Genomic DNA, 21,115 nt, shown 5'->3' with positions numbered 1-21,115 from the left:
CAAATGCAAACAAAAGCAGGGAACTGTAGATTAACTGCACAGATGTATGGAAGAACACACTATAATGGACAATGGATGTTATTCTGTTGTGGTACTAACTCCTAGAGGAGTATCCAGATTAGACTGCTGCACCAAAACAAAGGGTGGAATTCAAACATTCTGTCCCCCCAAAAGGTAAAGGACCCCTGACAGTTAAGTCCAGTCGCGAATTACTCTGGGGTTGCGGGGCTCATCTCACTTTACTGGCCGAGGGAGCCGTTTGACCGCAGACAGTTTTTCTGAGTCATGTGGCCAGCATGACTAAGCAACTTGTGGCGAAACCAGAGCAGTGCATGGAAATGCCGATTACCTTCCCGCAGGAGTGGTACTTATCTACTTGCGCTTTGACATGCTTTCGAACTGCTAGGTTGGCAGGAGCTGGGACCAAGCAACAGGAGCTCACCCCGTTGTGGGGGATTTGAACTGCCGACCTTCCGATCGGCAAGCGCAAGGTTTATACCACAGCGCCACCCGCGTCCCTAGGTCCGCATAAACAGATTTTCAAACATCACTTAAGTATATAATAATATATTTGATAAACTACTATTACAACTAAGGAAGCATGCCTAACGCCTGATCTGTGTTCTAGGTGTCCTTTCACCTGCCTCTACTTTCCTCCACTACCACGGAAGCCCTTGCTCCACCCACAGAAGGCACAGGTTATTTTGGAGCTACTGTCCCACCAGCAGTAAACAAGTGCAAGGCTTTGAAACGGGACATTGTTGAGGGTGAGGTGGAGCAAGGTCAGTCAAGGATCCATTGGACAGGTGAGGGTCCTGATCTGGGTCCCTCTCTTGCACCACCCTAGGACTGCCACGGGAAAGAAAAGAAAAAGACGATTCCTCTCTCAACATTCTACTGTAGTTAACCAGAGCCAGTAGGGCTTTGGAAGAGTTGTTGGCCCTGCCACTCCAAATGTCCCCAGGGTTGGGTAAAGCTTGCCTTGTGAGAGTTATGCTCAGCTGGGAGGTACTTCTTGCATTTAATGGGTAGCCGACCCCAGAACATAGGTGATTAGAATTAATGGATTTTATATTCAGAGAACCTTATTCAGTGATTAATCACAATGCTGCAGTATGAATGCATAGCAACTTACCATATTCACATGACTGCTGTAAGTCTGAAATTATTCTGAGTATGTTATTCATTAAGTTTGATCTCTGCTCATTTTCCAAAATACTCCCTGTTGATGGGTATGCCGAGTCAATGTATGTCAAATCTGAGAGATAAATACCTAGACAACATAAGATCACACACAGAAAAAAGATTTTTCGTCTTGGTCAACAAAATCCAAAACATTTAGCATTGTATCCAATGCTGCTGTTTCAGAGGCACAGTCGATTTCCCGTTGCACAACGGAACTTTCCTCTTCTCCCCCGCTTGTGCTGGAGGACCCTCCAGAGCAGATTTTAAGGGTGTGCAAGGAAAAGAGAGGGAAAGTCCCATTGCATGTGAGTCCAGTGTTGGATATAATCCATAAGAAAATGCATATCCTTTCAGTTGTGCTTTAAGTTGGAGAACAAGTGACAAGGCACTGAAGACATGAGGAACATGTAGATTCGCCATATCTGAAAACTGAATGATGTTACAAGGGTATAAGGTTTCACATACTTAAAAGCATGTTTACAAATCAACAGGTTAAAAGTAGTTAATAGGCATTTCTTTTCCCTTCAACCTTATTTTTAAATCAATAGTACTTGCTACATCCAGTTTTTTTACTTTCTAGATAAACCACAGTCATGTTTTTAAGTCTTGTTAGGTAGTCATGGAGTAAAAATTAAAGCTGTCATATTTAGAGGAAGCTGAGTTCTTACAAATAATAGCACATGGTCAAGAAGTCACAGAACTGAGTAAAATACTTTATATCTTAGTCTATAATAACATTCTGAAATGTTTTATAATATTCTGAAATTGCCACAAGCAATTGTACACAGACTTTAAAAATCCTATGTAAGACGTTTTTGAAGGACAATTTGGCAAAAACAGCCCTACTGTAGTACAGAGTTAATTCAATGAATTACCGTAGATAATGGAACTGTTATTGAGTTTGTCTCTAAACAAAAAAGTGATGCCAGAGAGAGAGGAAAGAATGTCACATACTTAACACCAACCTACAAGGGATGTCAGCAATATTCTGAATTTCAGAGAACAAGCTGAATACTTACTCCTTCCATGGTTATCAAGTAGCAAAGAAATGGGTTTGATGGTTGATCATGTGGTTCGGTTTGCATTTTAAAGCAAAGTTACCAAATCTGCACTTCTCTGAATTTTACAATGAAGTTCTCAAACAAACAAAAATGTGATGTGTATAGTAGGGGAACGTGTAAATAAAATGCATATTTTAGTGAAAATAACAAAAAATGCATATTAGAAAAAATGTCTATAAAACTATGTATATTAGGCAAAACTGCAAACAAAAATGCGCATATTAGGATAACTGTGCACTATATGCTTAAGAAGTTTTGTAAATACTTTTTTTAAAAAATCACAAAGTGATGCAGAAATGTAATGAACTGATTAGAAAAATGAGAACTGGAGAGAACCAAAACTGACAGATTTGAACGCTGCTTCATCTTGCCAGAAGTGATCTCCTTGAACTGACCCATTGCCCTACAATATTCTTCCAAGGCTTCAATGTTACAATAAGGTTCTTCCAAAACTCTAACCTTATATCAAAAGGTCTCCTAGGAAAATTTCTAACTAGATTGGTTGGATAAACAAAGGGTCACCAGTCCTCACTGCCTGGCCGACTACAATGCTGCAATTGTATACTGCCAGTCCAACATGAACTCAGGCTTTCGTTTTACTCTCTGAATTAAAGTACAGTAATTATTCTTAGAAATGCATCTATGGTGACTTGGCGAGTTTGCTTACATCTAAGTTAACTTGGGGAACTAAAAAATAAGGTTTGCTCTGCTCTTCTACATCCTGAGAGTTATTATATGCCATACTGTAAAAATAAATGCTTGCTACAGATAATTAATAACTGCTCTGAACACTAACAAGTGTTCATAAACCGAGGTTCCACTGTAGTAGTAATGAAAAGTCCCGCTCTTCCCCCTTCCGACATATTTCTCCATGTATGCAACATTCACAAAAATAATTAACATTATCTTCTATCAGGTTTATTGATTATTAGTGCAGTGAAGAACTGTTTATTATTAAATAAACTTAAGTAATTGAAGGTGACATTCTGGTCTGCATTTTTCAGGACTATAGCTGCTTCATTTTACTGTTAAATTCACTCAGCCTCTTTCTTTCATTTCTGGGAAAACAAAAGTGAGTTTACTAGCCTGACAATTCCTAGTCATAACTAAGCTTACTACTGTAACAACGCAACAGGCATCTTTAGGCTGCACAGCAAAATACTTTGCAATTGCCTAAACTTTTCTTATTGTTTCTCCATCTGCTGCCCTCCCTTAAACTAGCAGACAATCTCTCCTTGTTCATACTGTGGTTCTCCCCCTCCCTCTCCCCCTCCTCCCCCCTGCCAGCTTTCTCCTTTTTCCAAAGGTTGTGGATAGGAAATCCTTCAGAGTCTTCCCCCCGCCTCCTGTTCTTCAGTGACATCATATATGGGCTGACTGCTTTAAGTCTAGGCATGAGTTTGTTTAAGAAACACACCCAAGTGTGCTGTATATGGAAGCAAGGTCTACTGTTGCTGGCTAGTGCATTTCAGCATGCAAAGGCAAGGCAAAGGCAAAGCAGCTTCAAAATATCTCCATCTTTCCTGCAGCAGAAGAAAATGATTTTGATTTGTGGTTCTCTTATTAAAACAAATGGGGTGATACGTACTTGGATGTAATATATGGCAAGAGAAAGCAGTAGTTCTCCCTAGAACTACGCAGATTACCAGACAATTGTTCTGGCACCAGGAGGAGAATCTACACAAAAACGGTCTGTGGATTTTCATGTTCCTTCAGAAGAAAAAGCCATTACAAGGTTGGTGTCTATACATTTTCTTTGTTGTCAATCAGCACGCAACTTTTCTGTAGTTATTTCAGATTGTAGATTACAGATGGTGGAGTCTGCTGCTACATTTTATGTGCTGCCAAAATCCATACATACTAATGCACACAGTTTAGTTTTTTCTTTTATTGAATCCAATAAATTTTTGGGTGCTCCGTTACAAGTATAAGGTGTAATGTTCTTAACTGCGTTGTTTCATGTTTATACAAGAGGGAAGGAAATCCATAGTATCCCACCCACCCACCAACGTTCAGAAAAGCTGGCTGATGGTGATCATGAAAAACAATTGTACTGCTTGATCTGCACAACAAAAAGGATTTTCTTAGCATTCCTTACTAAAACATTTCTCCTAAAAGAAAATAAAACTAATCAAGAAGTACCCCTGAAATAGTGTCACAGGTTTCTCCCCAAATATATTACTAGGAGAATCTACGATTAAAGCCTTAAACTTGCACTTTTCCTCTTGATAAATCACTATTCCTGCTGTACACTGAAATGGACATTTTCATTAAAACTTGGATTTTCCATTGCCATTTAACACTTTCTTATTCATGGAATAGCATTAACTGTCTTATGACAGTGTTAACCTGAAGGAATTTATTGCTTGAAGAACTAAAAAAATTGCATGACCAGTCCTGAATGGGAAAAAGTAAACTCAGCATAAGTTGTTAGTGATCCAGCTACAAGTATTAATTTTGAGAGCGTATAGTTGAAGATTACTCAAAAACTGTAATCTGCATTGAACATCACAAAGAGCAACAGCTGACTATGAACCCTGGATTCATAGTAACAGTGATGTTCCATGTTACATTGGGGTAGATTAAGAACTCTATTTGCACATGAAAGTAACAGCCTGGCTTCAATAAGTGGCTCTTAAAATGACTGCATTTTAGAATCTATCATGGTACATAAAACTAATACATGTAGTAGACAGTAGCTCAAATTACTATCAAATGTTTATTCAGCAAAATGCAACCTAGTTCCTAAGTTCATTAGGACATTAGCTGGGGAACAAGGTTGTCTCAGGGTCTAGGGTCACTAATATTCACGCAGTCATCACTGATGGTAATAAACAGACAACAGTTTATTTCCACACTTCGTATATGAAAAGCAATTCCGGAGCCTTAAGCAACTACTAATGACTCCAAGAATTAATATGAAGTCGTTTCAGGAGTTTTTTTTTTAAATTAGCTGTACTTTAAAATGTGGGTCCCTGTGTTATTTAAACTCCATAACATTTAAGTACTTTAATAGTGGTTTTAAAAGGGATTTAAAAGAATATATTCTTTAAAATATGCCAATTTAAGTCTGGAATATGCTAATACAGGAGCACACATTTTTGCTGTTAATAAAAATGAGCTTTCAACATAAGTTTCCTTGAAACTACTGCTATTTAGTTGTAGTAGATGCTCATTTCAACTTTGACACTGGCTGTGATTCAGGGACTTTCCTCACTGTAATCTTTGAAAGATAAAGTAATGCAAGTACTGGCTATTTCATAGCTGACAATGGGAAACCTATGTTTATGTGGAAAGAAGCCCAGTTCATTTCAGCAGAATGTACTTTCACATAACCATCACAAAACAACAAAACAAATAATCAATGTAGGACACAGACTGGGTCTTCCCAAACATTTCCTCTTGAACATGAAACTGCACCTAGCTATAAACAGTTTTTCTAAACTCCACCTGATAGTGTAGGATTAAGAGCAGCTGGAAAAGGAATGCAAGTACAAAATGCATGTATCCATGGATTGCAGCCTATGAATTTTAGGATCAATTTGGTTCCAGTACTCTGAACCATTTCTGCCCAAGAAGACTTAAAATCAACACTCTTAACCAAGCTTTGATGTCAACACACATGTGATTAACACAATTTAACATGGCACTATTGAGATTAGGATTCTATACTTAAATGTCTGCAATGTACAGTTTATTTTGGAGTACAATATTCTGGCAAGGATTGGGGTGTTCAAGATATTCAAAATGTTTGCCAGATGCAGTGGTGCATAAAGGTATGAGAAATTGAAATGGTTCTGTGTATAGCAGACTGAATAAGAGACATATATTGCAACTTAGGGTCCACACCTAAGATTTTTCTTTGTTTAATATGAAAACCACCATTCAAGTAACAAACTTGTTTTTTCTCACTTAACTGCATTAATTAGTAACAAGTAATGTTTTGATTTTAAAGCAAAGCCAGCCTAGCTGATATTGACATAGTGGAACAAAGGTATCTGCTCAAGACTGATTAATTTTCACAGTACTGTCTTGTTGAAACTGTGCCTTTCATAAATGGGTTGCAAGGGAATGGTAAGTGTGAAAGTTATTTTAGCATCTTTTGACATGTGTACAAAAAAGTCATTTCCTCAATTACCTTTAAAGAAGTAGTTATGTTGCTTTAAGTAAAGCTTTGCTCACAATAACCACCTGAACTCATCTAGAAAACTGAGAAAGTAATAAATATAAATACACTTGCTTGCTTTGTTTCCATGATAACACAATGTGTTACTGAACAATTCACCTTCGGTAGGTGAACTTCAGGACATAAAGGCTCAGTTGCCTTGGAAGGTGGTGGAGGTTTTTAAGCAGAGGCTGGGCGCTGCAGCAGAGGTTTTGTTCTGTATTGGAGCAGAGAACCTTTGGAGGTCACACAATGATACATGCATTATACTCAGTCTAAATAAATTGAGCATATGGTAGAAAACAAGGTTACAGAATGGTTTTCCTCACACTGACAAGGCACTTGAGGAAGGAAGCCACACAGCAGAACTGTGTCCATTATATAAGCACTAAGAGCAATCTAAATTCTTTGAGTGCTAGTTGATCCAAAATGGCACCAGTCATACATATGGAGGCATGGGGGAACCCCCAAGATTTATAAAAGAAAAAAAATATTGAGGGGGAAATCCCACAGGACTCCCCCCCCCAACAAACATTCCTATGAGGACTGATCATCTTTTATTGGCCACAGAATACTGATTGATTGTTGGAAGGGAGACAAAAAATCTGTCAGGAGGGGAAATGGAGCTGAGCATTCTGAACAGGAGCACATTTTGCTGCAGGTTCCACTTATCTGAGAACAGAGAAGGGAAATAAACATAAGGAAAATTTCTAGAGATTTTATGTGGGCAAAATTAGGGAGTTCTCTTAAGATGGAATGTTTAGGGGTTCATAAGCAATAGCTTCCTTTAAGTCACCAATGTCTAAAGACATGAAAAACATTAAGCACTGTCCCCATGGGTTCTTATTTGATGCATACAGTACATTAAAGTACTTTCATGTCTGAATACAGTAGGTATAATGTACACCCATGGGAAAATGGATCTGTTCAATAGCTGCTACTGTAAGAAGTGATAGGTTGTAGCCAAAACTGACCCAGACCCTTAGTCGTGGAAAAGTCTAGAAATTATATTCAAAGTACTCAGGAGGGAACATCTTAACAAATATCTATGGTAGTAGTATCTCATAAATCCATTAAGTATTGAAGACAGCCTCAGCTGGAAGCAAACTGCAAGCAAATGTACCCTCTCTTCTTATTCCATGAGTGCTAAGTTTACTTAGAAGTCCTTGGTGAGGTCCTTTGTCAATGGGTTCAACTAGATCAGGCATGTCCAACAGGTAGATCACTGGACATCTGTGGGAGATCAACATTTTACCTCCTTCCTAAAAAAAGCTCAACAACTTTGACCTGAACCCCCCAAAAGGGGGTTGATCACTGCCAGTTTTTAAGCCTGTGAGTAGATTGCAGTCTCTTGGGAGACCCCCCCTGAACTAGATATATGCTTGTTGATACACTCAAAGAACTCTAACAATGCTTGCAGAAGCTATGCTAGTTCTGCTTTAGTAAGACTTCCTATTCTATTATATGCTTGGTCATTCTATCTTTAACAGAGCTTTCCACTTTCCCCAGAATAGATGTTAAGTTAACCAGCCTGTAATTACAATGAAACTGGTTACATGTTACATTGGCCACTTTGTAAACCTCATGTATGGAGGCTGGTCTGAGGTACAATTTATATATTTTTACTGGAAGACCAGCAATTCTACATTTAAGTTGTTTAAGGACTCCCAGGTGGATGTAATCTGGACCCAGTGATTTTGTCATTTTTAAAATGTGTAATAAGGCCAAGAACTTTGTCTCTTGTCAGCACTATCTGTCTCAGTTCCTCAGGCTCTCTTCCTGTGATAATTAGTTCCAGCACAGGGATCAGTTGTTAGCAATGTGGTCCTCAAATTCATTTTTTAGCATCCATTATGGTCCTCTTATATTTCTTTGCCAAAATTTATGTTCAGTTTTGTTCTTCTCATTTCGACAAGACTTCCATTTTTAAAGGAAACTGGTCTCTAATAGCTTCTGTTGACCCTGCTTGTTATCATGCAACCATCCTCTTGGCAAGGTGGTACACTCTTGATCCATGGTATACATTCTTGCTGAGCTACTATTGTGGCTCTAAATAACTCCCAATTATTCTACATTTCGACCCTCTTGCCTTTTGCCTTTCACCGTTCTCCTTGCCAATCTCATCATTCGGGGGAAGATTGTGGAAATTAAATTTGATAGTATTATAGCTGCTATTATAGCTGCTATGGTTCCATGGCCAACTGTTTTACACACACACACACACACACACTTCACATTACAATAAAAAACCTAAACAAGAAATAGTAGAAAAGAAAAAGAGCTATCAAAATAAAGAGTCCTCTCTCATAGATATATCCTAACTTTTATCCCATACAGAGAAGGCTGAACCTTCCCATCTCTCACCTGGTAGCATTTGCCTCTTCCTCCAAGCCCCTTGGGCTTGCAAGCAGGTCCCCCCAAAGTGATGAACCCACAAACGATTTATTATACCTATGTTAGCCAGAACCACTTCAGTGCATTGACATCGCATGCTGCAAATATAAAGCAAAATGGTTGGAGGCAATTGTCTTCATCTATCCCACAGAAGTGCCTCAAGATCATGCTACTTGTCTGTTTGGCCCTGAAGTACTAGATTATTTGATGCTGAAGCAGCTCCAATGCACCATTGCCAAATAGTGATGCAAATGGTCTTAGACTTAGTGCTTTGAATAATGGGGAAAATCTACAGAACCACCATATAGCAACCATTAGACTGAAGGAGAGGCTGCTGAATCCAGGAAGGAATTACTGCATTGTATTGTGCCTATTGCTAGTATTATCTCTAAATAGTTGTCAATCTATTAGAATCCTCCTGCATTTTAAAGCCATTTCAAGTCACATTTTATAGCGTTACTACTGCCCAATAGCTCATATTTTAGTTGAATGATCTATTTTTGGTGCAAATATATAACAATTTCCTTCCCCCCGTTTATTTATTTTTTTAAGTTTGACTAAGTTTGGAGGGGATAATACCCTACAGAAATCTTAGTAAATACCCTACAGAAATCTTAGTTCTCTATCCTTCGTGACTGAAGGACCTTAACAATAATTTTTTAATTTTGCTTTTTCCATTTAGCTTACTTGAAAATGAAGGCATTCTCATGGACTTTGAGTTTGCTGTTACTTCTGTTACTACCAACTGGACACTACACAAAACAGCTGAAACTCAAAAACACTCTCAGACGAAACCCACGTTCTACAGAAGGGGGAGAGGAAGGGAAAAAGTGTGGCTATACATTTATTGTCCCTGAACAAAAAATAACCGGACCAATTTGTGTCAACACCAAAGGGCCAGGGCAAGAGAACAAAAAAGATGAAATTACTAGAATGGACATTGAGAATCTGAAGGATGTATTATCCAAACAAAAGAGAGAGATTGATCTCTTGCAGCTAGTGGTGGATGTGGATGGGAATATAGTAAATGAAGTGAAACTGTTGAGAAAAGAGAGCCGCAACATGAATTCCAGGGTTACTCAGCTGTACATGCAACTTCTGCACGAGATAATCCGCAAACGGGACAATTCACTTGAGCTTTCCCAGCTGGAAAACAAAATCCTCAATGTCACAACTGAAATGCTGAAAATGACTACAAGGTACAGAGAACTGGAAGTTAAATATGCAACACTAACTGATCTTGTAAATAATCAGTCAGTCATCATCTCACTGTTGGAAGAGCAATGTCTGCGGATATTCTCTCGCCAGGACACGCATGGCTCTCCTCCTTTAGTTCAAGTGGTGCCGCACCACATTCCCAACAGTCAACAATACACTCCTGGGCTCCTGGGAAGTAATGAAATTCAAAGAGATCCAGGCTATCCTAGAGACAGAGATGTAAAGCCACCCCCTGATCCTGCTACTTCTCCTACAAAAAGCCCTTTCAGGATCCCACCGTTAACGTTAATCAATGAAGGTAAGACATTTACTGCTATTTCTAGAACTTTATCTATGAACCTTTGGGGTGGAGGCTTCTCAGACAATCTGAAGACTTCTGGTTGGTGACTGTGAAGAAAACACAAGCCAAAGCCAAAAATCATTGCAGAATGCTTTTACACTCAAATGGCCAGTTTTCACCTGAAAGCCTTTGTCCCAAAAAACTGCTTCTTTCAGCTAGGAATGACCAACTGAAACCTTTTCAAAAGGGTGCTGACTAACTTATGGAACTGTATGAAGTGTGTTCTGACCTAAGAGACTTTAGTTTTGTCATGCTCTTTGTTAAAGAAAGTAGCATGGGCCATTTTCTCACCCCTTTACATACAGTACTTCATATTTTCTAGCAGCTTTAAGCAGTTACATTCCAGCAGCACACTGTAGGCAATGTAGGTCCAATGTCCAATGTCTGAGACCATTTACTCACAAAAGGTTTGTTTGTATAACATGTTTATGTATGCAGGCAATGCCTCCAGTGGTCGCAAGTTTCTACCTTGGTAAAATCTACAAAATATTGTTGAGGGTGTGCTAAAAACAAAAGGCTGAATTTATTTCAATGGTGACAAATTATTCAGACAATTGTAAGCTACAGGACTAAAACCATCATCCATTTGTAGAGGCCTGACATTTCTGCAACTGATATAGATTATATGGACAACAAAGTTAAGAAAGAATTTGAAACAGAGTTCAATATTACTGTCCTCTAAAGGTAACTATTGTCAAAGTGCAAGTAGATAAATAAGTACTGCTACAGTGGGAAGGTAAACAGCGCTTCCGTGTGCTGCTCTGGTTCGCCAGAAGCGGCTTTGTCATGCTGGCCACATGACCTGGAAGCTGTACACCGGCTCCCTCGGCCAATAGCGCGAGATGAGCGCCGCAACCCCAGAGTCGGTCACGACTGGACCTAATGGTCAGGGGTCCCTTTACCTTTAAAGGTAACTATCTAGCTCAGTGATGGCGAACCTATGACACGCGTGTCAGATGTGACACGCAGAGCCCTCACTGCTGGCACGCGCCCCATCGGCCCATTCGCGTTGTTGTTGTTGTTGTTTTCCCCCATTTGTTCTCCCACTCCTCCTACAGCTTGTCTCCGCTACAGCTTGTCTCCACTGTTAAAACCCGGATCCTTTTTTGTTGTTGTTGCTGCTGCTGGTAGCCAGAGATTGGTTTTTTAACCCTTTCTGTGCTGTTTTTTTCTGGCGCTTTGGCAGACAATGATTGGGTGTAACAGTGCTAGTTTTTTAACCTGTTCTGTGCTGGGTTTTTTGGCGCTTTGGCAGACAATGTCGGTGCTGCATGTTAGTTCCAGCAAAGGTATTATTCGTCATTTATTTCTGTTCTCTTCCCCCCCCCAAAAGTGCAGCAGCTTTGGGGCGTCTCCCCAAAAAATGCAAAGCAACTTTTGCACACACCCCCAAAAAACCTCCAAAACTTTAGTTAGCAGCTCCCTCCAAAAAGCTCAACAACTCTGGGCACTTTGTGATAAATAAGGGTTTTTTGTTTGGTTTGGTTAATTAGTTTTTGGTTTATTAAATACAGTTATATATTACAATTATACATTTTTGTTATTTAAACTATAAATATCGCGAAATTATGGTTTTTTTCTTGAAGTGACACACCACCTGAGTTATGCTTGGTTTTTTGGCGAATTTTGACACACCAAGCTCAAAAGGTTGCCCATCACTGATCTAGCTGCTATAATCTTTTAATGGGTTATGGGAGATTATGGTTCAATATTTTTAAATATAATGACACCTGTTGATACAGATATATTTTTTTCTGGAAAGGGTAGAAGAAGAGAATATTGTAGCCAACAATCTGCTTCATTCAGCACATTCTTGATGATAATTTACTAGCAACTGTGAAAAATAACCTGGGGGTTACAAGAGCTGCAGAAAGTGTCCATGAATGATATGATTTATGATACATCTGGAAGAAATTTCATTTCTGCAACAGCCAGGGTTCTAAACTCTACATTTTAAAATCTCCCATTCTTCTATCTGTGAAATCATTTCTTCTTGCATATTATATTCTTCCACAGAGAAATGCCTAGTTTTGTCTTTTGTCACAGCTGGCCATTTTGACCAGCATTCAAAGAAAAACCACATACTGAATGAAATACTGACTGAACAGCTGTTGATACACAGAGCGATACAGTGCAAATGAAATACTAGATGTAAATTGTACTTAATTATTTGCATAATATGTAACATGTTGGGAACAGAGCTAATTATTAATCAAGGTATAAGGCTGCCCAATCATACAGCAACAAAGCAACACTTTTACTATGTGCCCCCATCGTGTTGGAGAACAATTGCCCTTTCACATTTTAACATGACAGACATCTTAGAATCTGACTGCTGCATAAAGTGTGAATTAGCTTTAAGTATGAATAAATGAAATTAGGTACAAAAAAGCAGGTCTCAAAAACGAATCTGTGCAGAGTGTCTTGTAAACAAGGCCCACTAAATTCCACATCGCTTACTTGCAGGTTGGTGTGTGCAGAACTGTAACCAAAGTAACACAACTACCTATTTCTCTGGCATTGTTGGGAAAGGAAATCTAATAAACAATACCATTTTAGGTCTCCTAAAATGAAAAGAGAGGGCAGAAATGGGACTCAGTGAAGGAATACCAAACATTTACTATATATACTTCAGTTAATAATGAATATTGTTAGAAATGTGTTCCAGTGGTGTATGTGTATATCAATTTGCCCATTAGCAAAACTTGTTAGCACTTAGTATTTCCTTCAGAAGGGCAACCTTTGAGGCCTAAGCTGGCAAGAAGAGCCCATTTCAGCTGACATATAGCCCTGTTGGTGGGGTTCAGCATTAGGGTTAATTTCGGGTCTAAAGCTATGCCTGGAACCTCACCATACTGAGATAAAATTCCTTAAGAGTTAAAGCTTAAGATAGATCTTTACTTCTTCTATCTGGACACCGAAAAATGGAATGAGGAAAAAACAGGAACGAGAGCAGTGTGACCACCGTAAATGATATATGGTATGTCACAATGAACTTGGCAAAAGCATTTATTTAAGGCTAGAAGGATATCTTTACAAGTTATGAATAGCTTCTGCAAAACTATTTAAAATTTACTTCCCCATAAATTGATCAATAAAACATCCTTCAACAAGAGATGAATTTCCATACCCTCAGAGTTTTACTCATATAGAAAATTTATAATGAGGTGGAAGACATTTGTGCAGAACTGTTCACCCTATTGTTTTACGAAGTTCTTATTCTGAAATGCAAAAAACTGACGACAAAATAATCTGACATGACATGGGCTAATAAGTTCTAAGAATTGAAAAAAAGTTAAGTGTGACTTCCTTGTTTCTTTGTTTCCATTGCTTGAATCTGTTAAAATAATTCTATAATTGAAATAATATATAGAGTTATATTCATAAGACTTAGAAACTTCCTTCAAATGAACTGAGCTTAACAGGCAGGAGTCTGACTTATCTCAGTACTGTACAAGTTTGCTTCCATGTGTTTAAACAATTATTTTCCACACCTACAAGCCACTATGCTACAGCAACTTTTAGTATGCACTTCCTCTCTACCCTAGGCACGTGAAATAAATGATACCTTCTGATTAGGAAAACCTGTAATGGTTTAGAACAGTTTGCAAGTTTAGTCCTGCAACTGTTAATTTTAGGAAAATGAGCATTAAGAAAAATAAGCCGTAGTTACTATTGTCAAAGTGAAAGCATAACAATATCTTATGCTGGATCATTTTTATGCATGCCAGCTTAATAGCTTGAACAAAATATTTTACTATAATAATAATAATAATAATAATTTATTATTTATACCCCGCCCACCTGGCTGGGTTTCCCCAGCCACTCTGGGTGGCTTCCAACAGAAAAATAAAATACAATAATCTATTAAACATTAAATGCCTCCCTAACATTAAAAGCCTTCAGGTGTCTTCTAAAAATCTGGTAGTTGTTTTTCTCTTTGACATCTGATGGGAGGGCATTCCACAGGGCGGGCGCCACTTCCGAGAAGGCCCTCTGCCTGGTTCCCTGCAACTTGGCTTCTCGCAACGAGGGAACCGCCAGAAGGCCCTCAGCGCTGACCTCAGTGTCCGGGCAGAACGATGGGGGTGGAGACGCTCCTTCTGGTATACTGGACCGAGGCCATTTAAGGCTTTAAAGGTCAGCACCAACACTTTGAATTGTGCTCGGAAACGTACTGGGAGCCAATGTAGGTTTTTGAAGACCAGTGTTATGTGGTCTCGGCGGCCACTCCCAATCACCAGTCTAGCTGCCGCATTCTGGATTAGTTGCAGTTTCCGGGTCACCTTCAAAGGTAGCCTCACGTAGAGCGCATTGCAGTAGTCCAAACGAGAGATAACTAGAGCATGCACCACTCTAGCGAGACAGTCTGCAGGCAGGTAGGGGCTCAGCCTGCATACTAGATGGAGCTGATAGACAGCTGCCCTGGACACAGAATTGACCTGCACCTCCATGGACAGCTGTGAGTCCAAAATGACCTCCACACCTGCCTGCCTCCTGTCCCCCACAAACAGTACTTCTGTCTTGTCACTATTCAACCTCAATCTGTTAGCCGCCATCCATCCTCCAACCGCCTCCAGGCACTCACCCGGAACCTTCACTGGTTCTGATTTGAAAGAGAGGTAAGTAAGCACCATTACTGAACTCTGATGTATTTTTAAACTCTCAAATTGTTTTCAAAAGGTCCATTCAAAGATTGTCAAGAAGCAAAACAAGCTGGCTACTCCAGCAGCGGGATTTATATGATCAAGCCTGAAAACAGCCATGGACCAGTGCAATTATGGTGTGAGAACAGCCTTGATCCTGGGGGCTGGACAGTTATACAAAAAAGAACAGATGGTTCTGTGAACTTCTTCACAAATTGGGACAATTACAAGGTAATCTTTTTTTAAAAGACGCAGACGGCCAACAAGTTACGGTGTAGTGTAAAACAGAAATTATTTGTTCCTTCCTCAGAATTATTTACATGGGTGGATTGGAGGCATCTCTGTACCTGCTTCAGAATTCTTATGTCAATCAAAGCTGTTAGCAATGGCCCCCTCTACATGCAATGTTATGCCACAGCATGGCTTAGTGCAGATGAACAACCATTTGGGCTCCCAAAGGAGAGAGAGACTGTGCCCACTTTGCTCTTCCCTGGTAGTTTTGCTGTTGCGCTGAGCAAAGTCTTGGTTTAGCTTAGCATGTCATGCAAACCCAGGCAGGCTTGTGGCTGAGCTCTCTCCAGACAAACTACAGCTTTAATTAAGCTTTGTCCTATTATTTACAGCTCATGGCTTGCCCAGAAGAGCTGAACTACAAGGTTTGGACATCAGGCTACGCCAAACCATGGCTTAGCACAGTGCAATAGACAAGTGACCAGGAAGGAGGAAAGAGTCTGCCTTTAGTGCACTCATAATTAAGCCTCAGTGAGTTCAGTGGGACGTACTCTGAGATAACCATGTATAGGTTTGCAGCCATAATCTCACTTTATGTCCATCCCTCTCCCTTCCATTTTGTCCTGTCAATATTTAAGATTATGCTTTTTTATTTCCTTATTAAGCATTTTAATGTTATACAAACAGGATAGTCATCCAATTAAAAAACTCTTAGCCTGCAATCCTAGACATACTAAGAAGTTCCACTGAACCAACTTATTTCTAAATAAGTATGCATAGAATTGTGCTGTTAGTTATCTGCTAGTCTTAGTTCATTAAAAAATTAAATTGTGTATCAGCAAAAAGCAGAAATACTGAATCAAAATACGTATTTTTAGATGATAAAGGAGGCATTTCACCTCTTAGTCTCTAAAAAATAAGAAATGACTCTTCTAAGATGGAATTTGCTAACTGCCATTTTTAAAGACGCTTGGATTCAAATAAATTGTTTAAAAGCTGCTTCCTGATTGGAGTGCCATTTGAGTTGATTAATAATAATGTACTAATCAAACTGTAGCCATAAATATTGCAGCCATATGAATAAGTAACAAACTTTACCATCACAAAACATAACTGAAAGCAGATAAGCGGTATGAAGATGCAGTGGGGTAATCCTGTACCCACACGACACCCTGGCTGGTTCAGAAAGAGTATCTTATATGGGTTCTGTTTTCATCCCTGCATAGGGAAGGAACCATGTGTGGTGTTCAGGAATTGGATGTACTGAATAAGCATAGCCAAAATCTATGGAGGTGGGTAGAATTCTATGGCAGGTCTGCTCTAATGGCAGAACAAAGACCACCCTCTTCTGAAAATGGCAGTCCATGCTGAGCCACATCTCCCCATAGTATTTGGTACAACATAATGTACATTGTGAGCATCTTACCAGCCAAAGATGCTGGAGGTGGCACAAGGAAACATACAGCAGGACATGAGGTGAATTGTGCTAGATACTACAAAGGAAAGGGGAAGATGATGAACAAAACACATCTTTCTTTGAACTCTCCCATCAATTAGGGTTCAGTATTGATTGGAAATTTCATTCCAGCAGCACCTTAGAGACCAACTAAGTTTGCCATTGGTAGCTGGTCTCTAAGGTGCGGCTGGAAGGAATTTTTTTATTTTGTTTCGACTACGTCAGACCAACACGACTACCTACCTGTAACTAGAGTTATGTGATATATTAACTGTACAGAAATAACTTTCTAATTGAACTACAAGGCAATCTAATCAGAATTGTTTTGTTTTAACAGAAAGGATTTGGAAATGTTGCTGGAGAATACTGGCTGGGACTGGAAAATATTTACTTGCTTTCCAATCAGGACAATTACAGACTTCTGATTGAGTTAGAAGACTGGAGTAATAAGAAAGTCTATGCAGAATACAGCAGTTTCCGACTGGAACCAGAAAATGAATTCTATCGATTGCGTCTAGGCACTTATCAAGGGAATGCTGGAGACTCCATGATATGGCACAATGGGAAACAATTTACAACACTGGACCGAGACAGAGATATGTACACAGGTAGGAAATACAACAGTATATAACTCTACTGTTTCTTATTACAAGAAAGAATTGAGGAAATAATTCTGATCAAGTGAAGCAGAATTTAGAAAACAAACAAAACTATCCTCTAATGTTCAAGCTCTTACACAAAGCATCTTCATGTAAGATGTCTCAAACATGCACAACTGGCACGTTACTTTTGGCAATGGTAAAACCATGTTAATTTCACACAGCAAATGTTCAAACACACCTTCATATCCTGAGAACTACTATTTACCATGCCAGAATAAATATAGGGCCAGCAAGCCTTGCTATGCCATCAGAAATTACCCATTCACACTATCTAAGGGCACATTCAAAACTAGAAATATAGTGCTACCTCGACTTACGGAGACGATCCGTTCCGCGGCGCTCTTTGTAAGTCGAAACCTTCAGATGTCAAAGCGTCCATTTTGCGCATGTGTGAAGTGCGATTTTACGCTTTGCACAGACTGCGTGCACCGCTTCTGTGCAGGTGCAGAACACGCACACGGCGAAAATACTTCCAGGTTTGCAGACTTCGTGAGTCAAAACCTTTGGAAGTCGATTTACCACTGTACATAAAACTACATGCATTCAACATGTAGGGGCTTGCCTTTGTCCAAATCTAGTGAAAGATTTGGGGCTTAAAGAAGACTGCAAAGTACAGGTTCATAGTAACTTCTAAAGAATGAATAGTAACAAGACACAGAATATAAGGAAGGCACTGTACTGTATTATACTCCAAAACAAATTACACCAATATGCAATGAATCCAAACAAAACACTGTTAATCAGAAAAAACAAATCAGACACTGGGTTTCGATAGCTTATTCTTTTTCACTTCAGTCAATTTTTCAACTGTCCTTGGAAGGACTGGTAACAGCCAAGCTCCATACTTTCGTTGGTCAGAAAAGCATAAGAAGAAGTAAGGTAACAAAAAACAGAGGATAAAGTAAATATAGGAAAAAGGACTTCTCCAAAACTAAAAAAAGAGAAAAGGTAAAGGACCCCTGACAGTTAAGTCCAGTTGCAGACGACTCTGGGGTTGTGGCGCTCATCTCGCTTTACAAGCCGAGGGAGCTGACGTTTGTCCGCAGACAGTTTTGCTGGGTCATGTGGCCAGCACGATTAAGCCGCTTCTGGCGAACCAGAGCAGCACACAGAAATGTCATTTACCTTCTCGCTGTAGCGGTACCTATTTACTTGCACTTTGACGTGCTTTAGAACTGCTAGGTTGGCAGGAGCTGGGCCTGAAGACGGGAGCTCACCCCGCTGCGGGGATTCGAACCGCCGACCTTCTGATCGGCAAGCCCTAGGCTCTGTGGTTTTGTCCCTAAAGTGTCCCACCCAACCTGGTGGGGTTGCTAGGGTAGCCAATGGCTCATGGACCACCACTTTGAGTACACTGTGCTACAGGATCAAAGAAACCTGTTGCAGGTGACTTTGTGAAATTTCCACTGAAGCAAAGGGGATAAAGGTGGAAAGGTATTCTCAAGACAAGAGTAGACCCTGTTGCAGAGTGATATATAATTCCTTCTAGAGTAAGGACCAATAGGCAAGTACAAAACATCCCCATACTCAAGATGCTTTGGGGCAAAAGCACAAATATTGCGACAGGGTTCTCTGTTCTGAAACACTCATAAATAATTGTAAGTAGGAAAAGCTCTATGAACACTAGACATATTAGGAAGTACATACAGATCCTCACTTACTCCCCACAAAGAAGGAGCACACACATCATGGAGCTCTATTAGGGAAGCTTGTACACAGCTGACCAATGAAGCAGTACTATTCTCTTAGAAACTGTTTGAAGTGAGAATATTGAGGTAGGAACACGTCTCCTAGGTCTTGAAAATGATTGCCAGAACAGTCAATTGTCTCTTGAAGGTGTCAACATGCAAAAAGGCACAATTTCCTTAACAGAGATCCTTACACACCTTAGCAAGACTCTTACATTTAATTTGCATGGTGAAGGCCCTTTCAAGCAACCTCATAGACCTGGTTTGGGACCTCTAGAAGTCTACAACTTCTTCAGAATGCCAAGACCTTAGGAAGGAGCACCACTCAACCACCATGTGGGCACAAAGAACCGTTGTAGGTTTGGCTAACACAGGACCCTATATCAGCAAGTGCTGTAGGTTGCAAAGTGAGAGCTATGGGCAGTGCCACCAGATCCATAGACTTTGCAGCTAAGGAAACCACACAAAATATCTCCAATTTCTCTTGTCTTACTTTAGAGACTGAGAGGAGTGGGAGGGAAAGTGCAAAGTTGTCCAATGAAGACAGAACCATTTCTTCACCAAAAGACATGGGACCATTTTCAAAATTAGCTCTGACTCTGATTTCCAGTGGGAGAAGCAGCTACTTGCTCAGTGATGCGATGCCACACTCTACTATATTTGGGGGGGGGGGATGTTGCAAGATCACAACTAAGAGAGAAATGTGTTTGCAAGCTTAAGCTCCCTATTGGTTCAAAATACAAAGACTATTAAAGTAAGTTATTTCTGCTGTGAAATTTCACTTAATGTTTCAATTCTTCATACAGGAAACTGTGCCCATTTTCACAAAGGAGGTTGGTGGTACAATGCCTGTGCTCATTCTAACCTCAATGGAGTATGGTACAGAGGAGGACATTACAGAAGCAAGCACCAGGATGGAATTTTTTGGGCTGAGTACAGAGGCGGATCATACTCGCTCAAAGCAGTTCAGATGATGATCAGACCCATTGATTGAGACGCTCAAAAACATTTTCAAAATATTCTCTTGAACTTCAGACTGATGTTACATTTTGAGTTGTTTGCAAGCCCTACAAAGTATTATTTTAAACATTTCTTACTGTGATATTGTATATGATAATTATGCAAGTTCTAATTGCTCACAAAGGAAGCAGGATTCTGCATTTAAAATAAATTTATGTTAATACAAGGTGTATGGGCTTTAGTGGCAGTAATTAAACCTACCAAATTTGCAGACTACAGGAAAACATCACGGATGCAGAATAGTTGAACTTTGAAACTGAAGTACAAGATGCTGCTGCTGTGTGAAGCATGCAACTCAATTCATTTTCATAGATTTAAATCTATTTAAGTTTTATTTCAAAGATTACTTCCAGTGGAAATCTAATTTTGAGATGTGGGCACACAAGTCACAAAACAGACAATGAACTAGAGAGCAACTCTGGTTTTGCAGGTGCATTTTGCATCAATAAAAGGATTCTTATTTTAAAACAGTAATGGTAACTATCATTAAGCATAGCTTTGACTGGACATGTGAACTTTGCTGCCCTTCGGATAGGAGGGCATCATGCCTAAACCTTAATCCTTAATATGAATAAAATAATAAAACAAGTATTTATTTAGCCTTTTCGCTAAGTGTTCAATATCCTTCACATAGGTTCTGAGTAACCCATTAATGACTGGGCCAAAGCAAACAAGATGAATTTTAAAAGGGAGAAATGTGAAGTACTACACTTGGGCAAAAAAAAATATGAAAGGCACAAATACAGGATGGGTTACACCTGGCTTGAGAGCAGTACATGTGAAAAGGATCTAGGAGTCTTGGTAGACCACAAACTTGACATGAGTCAACAGTGTGATGCAGCAGCTTAAAAAGCCAATGCAATTCTGGGCTGCATCAATAGGAGTATAGCATCTAGATCAAGGGAAGTAATAGTACCACTGTATTCCGCTCTGGCAGACCTCACCTGGAATACTGTGATCAGTTCTGGGCACCACAGTTCAAGAAGGATACTGACAAGCTGGAACGTGTCCAGAGGAGGGCAACCAAAATGGTCAAAGGCCTGGAAACA

At 39.6% G+C, this 21,115-nt stretch overlaps 2 protein-coding genes across 4 annotated transcripts in view; one reads left to right on the top strand and one right to left on the bottom strand.

Annotated features, from left to right (window-relative positions):
* Positions 1 to 21,115, bottom strand: part of RALGPS2 (Ral GEF with PH domain and SH3 binding motif 2) — a 91,521-nt gene that overhangs the window by 26,775 nt on the left and 43,631 nt on the right. For all 3 annotated transcript variants that reach the window (XR_009557856.1, XM_035121306.2, XM_035121307.2), the window contains exon 9: positions 1,136 to 1,273. Coding sequence is in view for 2 of the 3 variants with exons in the window: in XM_035121306.2 (XP_034977197.1) it covers positions 1,136 to 1,273 (138 nt within the window). In the remaining variant the exon portion in view is untranslated. The remainder of the gene's footprint in view (positions 1 to 1,135; positions 1,274 to 21,115) is intronic.
* On the top strand, positions 3,544 to 20,236 carry ANGPTL1 (angiopoietin like 1). The gene is made up of 5 exons (XM_035121308.2): positions 3,544 to 3,981; positions 9,488 to 10,321; positions 15,047 to 15,240; positions 17,034 to 17,304; positions 19,853 to 20,236. Exons 1-5 carry the CDS (start codon positions 3,951 to 3,953, stop codon positions 20,038 to 20,040), a joined length of 1,518 nt encoding a protein of 505 aa, XP_034977199.1. The 5' UTR covers positions 3,544 to 3,950; the 3' UTR covers positions 20,041 to 20,236.

Source organism: Zootoca vivipara, chromosome 7 (genome assembly GCF_963506605.1).
Source record: "Zootoca vivipara chromosome 7, rZooViv1.1, whole genome shotgun sequence".
NCBI lineage: Eukaryota > Metazoa > Chordata > Lepidosauria > Squamata > Lacertidae > Zootoca > Zootoca vivipara.
The sequence above is the reverse complement of the archived record's forward strand: the minus strand, read 5'-3'. Positions and strand labels throughout refer to the sequence as shown.

Excerpts from the sequence above, each read along its gene's own strand:
- ANGPTL1 (XM_035121308.2), top strand. The coding sequence starts at position 3,951 with ATGTTCCTTCAGAAGAAAAAGCCATTACAAG. Across the intron at positions 3,982-9,487 it reads GAAGAAAAAGCCATTACAAG|CTTACTTGAAAATGAAGGCA; the intron begins GTTGGTGTCTAT and ends TTTTCCATTTAG. Across the intron at positions 10,322-15,046 it reads GTTAACGTTAATCAATGAAG|GTCCATTCAAAGATTGTCAA; the intron begins GTAAGACATTTA and ends TGTTTTCAAAAG.